The sequence below is a fragment of the Squalius cephalus genome (genome assembly GCF_949319135.1).
Source record: "Squalius cephalus genome assembly, chromosome: 1".
Lineage (NCBI taxonomy): Eukaryota > Metazoa > Chordata > Actinopteri > Cypriniformes > Leuciscidae > Squalius > Squalius cephalus.
Window position 1 is genome coordinate 3598596 of NC_137122.1, and position 9389 is coordinate 3607984.

General features: G+C 42.7%; 1 protein-coding gene across 1 annotated transcript; it reads left to right on the forward strand.

Moving 5' to 3' along the window:
* The first annotated feature begins 3860 nt into the window (after positions 1-3860).
* Positions 3861-9042, forward strand: LOC307155874 (interferon-induced very large GTPase 1-like). Its single transcript, XM_079866867.1, has one exon. The coding sequence runs from the start codon at positions 3905-3907 to the stop codon at positions 9038-9040; it is 5136 nt and encodes a 1711-aa protein (XP_079722993.1). The 5' UTR covers positions 3861-3904; the 3' UTR covers positions 9041-9042.
* Positions 9043-9389: the final 347 nt, after the last annotated feature.

The following is a 9389-nucleotide window of genomic DNA, read 5'->3' on the forward strand; positions in this document are numbered from 1 at the left end:
GGATGGGTACATGGTGGTCATAAAGGGATGGACATGGTCAGAAACAATGCTCAGGTAGGCCGTGGCATTTAAACGATGCCCAATTGGCACTAAGGGGCCTAAAGTGTGCCAAGAAAACATCCCCCACACCATTACACCACCACCACCAGCCTGCACAGTGGTAACAAGGCATGATGGATCTATGTTCTCATTCTGTTTACGCCAAATTCTGACTCTACCATCTGAATGTCTCAACAGAAATCGAGACTCATCAGACCAGGCAACATTTTTCCAGTCTTCAACTGTCCAATTTTGGTGAGCTTGTGCAAATTGTAGCCTCTTTTTCCTATTTGTAGTGGAGATGAGTGGTACCCGGAGGGGTCTTCTGCTGTTGTAGCCCATCCGCCTCAAGGTTGTGCGTGTTGTGGCTTCACAAATGCTTTACTGCATACCTCGGTTGTAACGAGTGGTTATTTCAGTCAAAGTTGCTCTTCTATCAGCTTGAATCAGTCGGCCCATTCTCCTCTGACCTCTAGCATCAACAAGGCATTTTTGCCCACAGGACTGCCGCATACTCGATGTTTTTCCCTTTTCACACCATTCTTTGTAAACCCTAGAAATGGTTGTACGTGAAAATCCCAGTAACTGAGCAGATTGTGAAATACTCAATCCGGCCCGTCTGGCACCAACAATCATGCCACGCTCAAAATTGAAACTTTCCCAAAAAAACTTTCCCATTCTGACATTCAGTTTGGAGTTCAGGAGATTGTCTTGACCAGGACCACATCCCTAAATGCATTGAAGCAACTGCCATGTGAATGGTTGATTAGATAATTGCATTAATGAGAAATTGAACAGGTGTTCCTAATAATCCTTTAGGTGAGTGTAGTACACTAGTGTTCTCATTTAAGCATCTCTTCTTGACAGACACAGATCTAGCTTCAATGGCAGGAGAGATCAATATGTCAAAGAAAGTTCAGGACGCGCAGGTCCAAGATTGGTCGTAACCCACCACCTTTCCTGGGTACAATGAAGTACGGGCTGTAGAAGCCGGTCTTCATATCGGCTGAAGGGACCGGCTCGATCGCGTCCTTCACCAGTAGGACTGCGATCTCTGCCCTGAGCACAGGGGCATTGTCCGCCAGAACGCGGGTGAACAGAATGCCCTTGAAAGCAGGGGGGCGCCGGGCGAACTGAATCGCATAGCCGAGTCTGATGGTACGGATGAGCCAGCGAGACAGGCTGGGAAGCGTTAACCAGGCTCCCAGAGACAGAGGAAGCAGGACCAACGGCACCACAGACGTACCCGGGGTGGGGCAGCGCGGCGGAATGCAGGGACCTGACTCGGACGGCACACCGGCCCGAAGTGGGGTCTGAGTGTGTGGTGCAGCACATACCTGCTTCCGTCGAAGGGCAGAGTGATTGTGCGGAGGCGTCAGTGCGTCCAGAACACAGCCTCTGCTGCCCGCTGGCGATGAAAGAGGGGCTCGGGAGTGACAAGGCATGGTGGCATTGTCAACTGCCAAGCGAGAGCCCAGGCCCAGAGAAACCTCTTGGGGCCCAGAGGTTTCAGAAATTGGTCTTTTTTTGAAAATGTGGAATGAGGCGGAACAAAAAGAAAAGGAAACAAAAGATTCTCCACCCGGCCCTCCACTGGGGGAAGGAGTGGCGCCTTCGCCATCTCCTGAAAAGCAACTTGATCCACCTCTGGGCCGCCCGTCTCAGGGTCGTTTGCACCGTCGCTTGCCTCCTGGTTTGGCAGCGACCTGGACGGGCAGGGTCGGCTTCCTACGGCTTGCTTCACATCGACGTTACGTCGAACATGAGCGACTGAGAGGGAACTTGTGGCTTTTACCTGTGGTTTCGCTAGCTATTTGAGTAAATGAAAACATAATACTTACATTTAAATGTGAATTTGCCGTCCACCACCGGACTCTCAGCCACCTTGTTTTTTTAAAATGTTTTTTTTATAAAAATGCTGTCGTCACACAGAGGATTCGCCAGCATACAAAATTCAGCGCTGAACCAAAACTCAGTTTTGACCGGTGTGTGGATTCTATCTTAAATGCATCTGATTGGCCATTGCGTGGTGGGGGTAACAATATTACTCTAAACCATAGCACAAACTGTACACTTTGTAAACTTTTTAGGCTTTAAAGGTGCAATGCGCAAGTCTCTGAGTTTTTGCAGAACTATGCCCCCCTCTGGCGACAAGCGAAACTGCAACCAGAGGTGTGCATGCTCATGGACCACACGGTCTCTTTGAATCCCTCTTCTACTTTTGTCGAAAGTTGACTAAAGTTTTGTCGCTCGAGTTGTCTTCGCTGATACGGAGAATGGCGGCGAATACACAAATCTGCCAGACATAGCCAGGTGAGCGTGAACGCGCATGACGTCACGCCCAGTCTCAAATTCCGTCCCGAATCCCTCTTATTTATTTTACTGTACAGGATTATAGAGGCAATCGCAGAGATCAGAGAAGGGCTCATTCAGCCCATCAGGCAATTGTTTAAGCATGTATGGGTTAGAAAATGGGTATTTTTAACATGAAATGTTGCGCATTGCACCTTTAAACATTTCCTCTTTTACAGGTTCAACAGAGAGTGAAGATGATCTGAGGATTGTGCTGCTGGGAAAAACGGGAGTTGGGAAGAGTGCAACTGGAAACACCATCTTAGGAAGGGAAGCGTTTACAGCAGAAACATCTCAAGAGTCCATGACTAAAGAGAGTCAACAAGAATCATCTGAAATCAGCGGCCGACACGTTACTGTGATCGACACTCCAGGACTGTTTGATACTGAACTTACTATTGAGGAGATCCAGAGAGAAATCAGCAACTGCACCCCCATGATCCTGCCTGGACCACATGTGTTCATCATTGTGCTCAATTTAGGACAGCGATTCACTCAAGAAGAAGCGACAACAGTGAAGATCATCCAAGAGACGTTTGGTGAGAAATCTTTAATGTACACCATGGTGCTCTTCACCAGAGGAGATGATCTGAAGGACAAATCTATAGATCAGTGTCTGGGGAAACCTGGATCTGCTCTGATGAAGCTGATTGAAGCGTGTGGAAACAGATATCATGTGTTGAACAATAATCAGCCTGGAGACCGAACACAGGTGTCTGATCTACTGGAGAAGATAGACAACATGGTGAAAGCAAACGGAGGGAGTTTCTACACGTGTAAGTTGTTCAGACAGATGGAGAGAGAAAGACAAGAACAACAGATGAAGATCCTGATGGACAGAGTCAGAGAAAGAGAAGAACTGATGAAGAAACTAGAAGAAGAGATGATAAGAGAACGAGAGACACTGGAAAATATAATAGAGCAACTGATGAAAGAAAAAGAAAACCTGCTCATGAAATACGACACAGATATAGACAGACTGATGAACAGAATAGAGAATGAGATGAAGAATAGAGAAGAGGAATATGTAAAAAGAGAAGAACGATGTAAAACATTAATGAAAGAGAAAGAAGAAAACAAGATGAAGATCCTGATGGAGAGAGTGGTGCAAATGAGCAAAGAAAGAGAAGAACTGATGAAACATAAAGTAGAGAAAGAGAGAATGAAGATGATGGTAGAGAAAGAGAGAATGAAGATGATGGTAGAGAAAGAGAGAATGAAGATGATGATGGAGGAAGAAAGACTGAATCAAGAGAAAGAGAGAAAGAGAAGCGAAGAAGAATTGAAAGAGAGAGAAGACCGATATAAAAGAGAAATGAAGGAACAGGAGGTGCAGATGCGAGATGAAATGAAGAAAGAACGAGAGATGTTTAAAGATGAAATGAAGAAAGAACAAGAGATGTTTAAAGATGAAATAAAGGAAATGAGGCAAGACAAAGAGACTGTGAAAAAAGAAAAAGACAAGAGAAGAGAAGAAGAATTTAATGAGAGAGAAGAACAATTTAAAAGAGAAATGAAAGAGAGAGAGGAGCTCGAGAGAAAGATGCGAGATGAGATGAGACGAGAACGAGAGACATTTAAACATGAAATAGAGGAAATGAAGCAGGAAAAAGAAAAACTTCAGATCTCATACAACACAGAAATAGACAGTCTGATGAACAGAATACAGAATGAACGACAGAATCATGAAAAAGAGAGAAAGAGAAGAGATGATGAACATACAGAAAGAGAAGAACGATATAAAATCCAGATGAGAAGAGAACGAGAGGAATGGGACCAGCAGAAACTGGAGGAAAAGACGAGAAGAGAAGATGAGAAAAGAAGAGAGAGAGAGAAACAGATTTGTGATGAACAGATTCAGACACTGAAGAGTGAAATAGAGGGAATAATCAGAGAGAAAGAGAGAATAGAAAGAGAGAGACAAGGACAACTAGAGGATTTAGAGAAGAGACTGAAAGAAATAAACATAAGAGAAGATCAACAACAGAACTTTGAAGAAGAACTGAAGAGAAGTGAAAGACAAACAATCAAGCATCTATTTCACAGACTCCATGTTGAAGTCGAACACCTCAACAAACTGAGAGCTTCAGATGTTCTTCGGATAACCAAACATTCATTACAGTCACATGAGTCTTGTGCTGAAGAGGAGCTGATTCAGACGTTCACACAACAACTACTGATGTTGAACTACAGAGCAAGATGCATTCATGCTAAAGAGACCAGTGAAAAGTCTTTGTCTAATGAAGGAGACAGTCAATCTGAACTCATTCACCCGATGGATGTTCAGATGGCCGTATTTCACTGTGCTGATGGTTTCCTGAAGCAGCTGATGGTTACTAAACTGGCCCAGTGTCAGTACGCTCTGCCTCTGCTTGTTCCTGATCCATTCACACAACAGATTGAGTTTCCTCTCTGGACATTCAGACAAATCAACAAGAGCTGGAAGAAGAGAAACACCAACTATGAAACCATCAGTCAAACCCAGCCGATCTACAAGGCAGAAACTCCAGTGGTGTTTTTCTTCAGGTTTGGCTCCGTGTCTTCATCCAAGTCTGGGCTGATGAACAGTCTGATCAATGAGAGACACAACACGTTCTTCCACAGGAACTGCCCGGGCAGCAGCAGATCCAGAGTCCTGATGGATGGAGTGGTGGAGATCGCCTGGTTCTGTCCCTCTGGGAAAGACACGGATAAATTCACTGAATGTGTTGCGTTCTGTAATCTACACGGTGATGCAGGAGACCATGAGAAACAGCTGCAGATCCTCTCTGAAATGGCCTCAGTCAATGTTGTTCTTCTTCCACAACTGGACAGGAATGACAGACATGCTGCAACTATACAAATCTTGTCCAAGAACAGAAACCCACTCATTTGTCTTCTTACTGAGGATGTGTCAAGCATCACTAAGATACGGAGAGGAAAATACAAGATCGGTTTGAAAGACAGAAATCAGTCAGATGTATCTGAAGAACTCAGAAGAGCGATAAATGAATGTCTCTCCGAATCATCTTGCACTTTCAGACTTGAAGATGTGTCCAAACTCTCAGACATCAGAGTAGATGAGGAAGATGATGATGACTGCAGGAGAGGAAGAGAAGCAGCACAGCAGATGATGAGTTTACTGAAGGAGAAAGATCTGACACAAATCAAAGATTCATTTCTGCCTCATCAGGGGAAACTGTGGCATCAGTGGAGTCAGAAGAACAAAGAACTGCATCGACTTCAAGGAGAAGATATAGAAATGGACACCAGAAGGAAACAAACAGAGATGAAGAAAATCCGTGACCAACAGCATGAATCTGACATCAGTGAGTTTATGATGCAATTCATTAAAGAAATGAACTCATATGGTGAACATGGGAAGATGTTTTTTCTCAAATGGCTCAGAATCCTCCTGGATGAACACACATCAGCTGACCTTTCTGCTCTACTCCACAAGTATGATGAAACATGGTCAGAAGTCTTAAAACTGAAATACAGTAATAAATCTGAAGAACATAAAGCTAAACAATCAGAACTTGAGAGAATATCTGAGGATCTTCAAGCTGCAACCTTTGGTTTGGAGCACATCATGAGGGAGATCGGTCAGATCTATGAATCATGTTCATCTGTGAAGAAGCAAAAGAAAGGCCTGCGTTCTGACTTCTCTTCTCTCCCGAGTCTCGCAGCAGAGATGATGATATCTGGATTTCCACTGGAGCTGATGGATGGAGATGCTGCTCATGTTCCTCTGATCTGGATCTCTGCTGTTCTAGATGAACTCATCCAGAAACTGGGAGACCAGAGAGTCTTTGTGCTGTCAGTTTTAGGGGTTCAGAGTTCTGGGAAATCCACCATGCTGAACGCCATGTTTGGGCTCCAGTTTGCCGTCGGTGCTGGCAGGTGCACCAGAGGAGCTTTCATGCAGCTGGTCAGAGTCTCAGACGAGATGAAGACACAGATTAACTTTGACTATATTCTGGTCGTTGATACTGAGGGTCTTCGTGCTCTAGAACTGGCTGGAAGATCAACAAGACATCATGATAATGAATTAGCCACATTTGTTGTTGGTCTTGGAAATCTGACATTGATCAACATCTTTGGAGAAAACCCATCTGAGATGCAGGACATTCTTCAGATTGTTGTTCAGGCCTTCATGAGGATGAAGAAGGTCAGACTGAATCCCAGCTGTGTGTTTGTGCATCAGAACGTTTCAGACGCCACAGCTGGAGAGAAGAACATGGAGGGAAGAAGACGACTGCAGGAGAAACTGGATGAGATGACACAACTCGCTGCTAAAGATGAAGTCTGTGATGCAGAACGTTTTAGTGATGTCATTAGATTTGACGTTCATAATGATGTGAAGTATTTTGCTCAGCTCTGGGAGGGAAGCCCACCCATGGCACCACCAAACCCAAACTACTGTGAGAATATCCAAGAACTAAAGGAAACTATTATATCTCATGCCACAAAAACACATGGAATGAGGCTGATAGACCTAAAAGATCATGTTAAAGATCTCTGGGAGGCTATACTGAAGGAACGATTCGTCTTCAGCTTCAACTTCAACTTCAGCTTCAGAAATTCTCTGGAGATTTCAGCCTACATGAGACTGGAGACCGAATACAGCAAGTGGTCCTGGAGTCTTCGCAGTGCCATGATGGAAACTGAGAACAAACTACACAACAAAATAGACAATGAAGCGGTTAAGGAAACTGATCTTCAAAGAGAACTGAAGACAACAAGAGAAGAAGTGAAAAAATCAATGGCAGAATTCTTTGAGAAAGACAAAGATAAAGATATACTGATTCAGTGGAAAACATTGTTTGAAATCAAAATCAAAGAGCTTCAGGAAAATATTGTGGAAGAAACAAAGAGGAAATTAAACAATATTCTTCATCAGCGAAACCTGAAGAAAGAGATTGATGCTCAGAAGATAAATCATGAAAACACTCTCTATGAAAAGAGTAAAGAACTTGCATTGAAACTCAAAGACAAAGCAAATGATGAAGAAACACTGAAGAAAGAGTTTGATTTGTTTTGGGAACAGAGTGTGAAGAAGATCATCAGAGACAATCCTCCAATCAGAGAGTTTAATGTAATGAGAGATGTGAGAAAGATCCTCAGTGACGTCTGTGAAAGTGCTCCTGTAGATCACTGGAGGGAGAGCAGGGATATATTCACTGTGCCAAGATATTCAGATTATGTAAAGTTAAAGAAATCCAGTGGATTAAAATATGTTGTTTTTACAAATCCCTATAAAAAAATAAAAGAAATGATTAGTCGTGCTCTGTCTGAAGAGGACGAAGTTCAAGTTAGATCATTAGTCACAGATGTTGCTCAGCAGACAGACTTAATGATTCAGTCATTTAACATTTCAAAGATGGGCTACAACATCAGTTACATTCAACAGCTCACAGGTTACATCAAGGCAAGAGTGACAGAACATCAGGAAAGATCAGTGAATTATGTGTTCAAGAATGAATTCTTCATGGATTTGGTTTATTGCATCTTTAAGAGATCAAAGAAGACGATCACTGACCAACACAGACTGTTCAGAGAAGCCAATGATCCTGTAATATATGTTGAGCAGAAGAGAGGAGATTACTATAGTATTTTCCAGAAATACTGTCATGGAGCAACATCAGCTGTGATTTTTGGTGAGATCATCTGTCAGAAAGTGAAAGAGCCCATTGAGCAGAGCATCTACAAGAAGACCGCCAGAGATCTGATCGATGAAATGAGAGCAAACTGTCCATCAAATCTGGAGAAACACATCTTGACGACACTGGCAGAAGAGGAGGATTTTAACAAATACATGAACTATGTTCATAATCCCAGAGATCACTTCAAGAGTTTCATCAGAGATGAAGTCAGTCAGTACATCACTGATACGTTCAGTGTCAGTGTTTTACCCAAGATGAAGGAGAACATTAAACTCCTGCAGCAGAAGATCATGAAAGCCGCACATGAATCTACTGAATATGTTGAAGAGAACAGAGGAGATGTTGGTTTGTGGTTGAAGAGTTTCACACAGAAGCTCTCAGATGTGCTGATCTTCTCTGAAAAAGACCTCAGTGGAGTCAGACATGATGATGTTGATGATTTCAGCCTCCTAGAAGATGTGATAAGACACAAACTTCCTGATATAATGACTGACATCAGCAGTAGATTTAACACAAAGTCATTTCCAGTAAAGCTGGACTATAAATTCAGACCAGATGAGCTTCTGATTGATCAGCTCTGTCAGTGCTGTTGGGTTCAGTGTCCGTTCTGTGGAGCCGTCTGCACCAACACCATAGAAGACCATGATGGAGATCACAGTGCTCCTTTCCACAGAGTGAGGGGAATTAATGGAATATATTACAGCTCAACACAGAATCTCTGTCCTAATATTTGCACAAATCTAGTAGCAAGTCATCTGGATTTTAATACACCACATGGAAGGTTTAAATATAGAGACTACAAAAGAGCAGGAGGAGTTTATGCAGACTGGAGCATCAGCCCTGATCTCTCTAAACTGAACTACTGGAAGTGGTTTGTGTGCAGATTCCAGAAAGATCTGGAAAAACACTACAGTAAAACATTTGAGGGGAGTGGTAAGATTCCACATGAATGGAGAAAATACTCAAAACAGGAAGCTATTGATAGTTTAGATACATACATGTAATGAAGCAGATAAAGAAAGAGACTCTTGTGTCTCTTCTTAGATTTAGGAAGAAAGGAGTTTCTTTGACATTCATTAGTGAGAATCTGAGCTCATCTACTCCTCAGAAGATCAGTGCTTCATCAAATACACCAGACGAGAGTTAAAGACAAGATTCAATTCCTCATACATGATCTGAACTACAAAACAACATTTCTGAACATATGCCTAAATGATAAAACTCAAAATGCTTGATGAACATTAGAGTTTATTACTAATCAAAACAGAACTGAAAAAGATCTGTGATTGTTGATTTATGATTGAAGTGCATATATAAATGTGTTTGTTAAAGGCAGATTTTCATTTGCTGACA

Coding starts and splice junctions, on each gene's coding strand:
- LOC307155874 (XM_079866867.1), top strand. CDS start 3,905: ATGAAAGAGAGAGAGGAGCTCGAGAGAAAGATGCGAGATGAGATGAGA.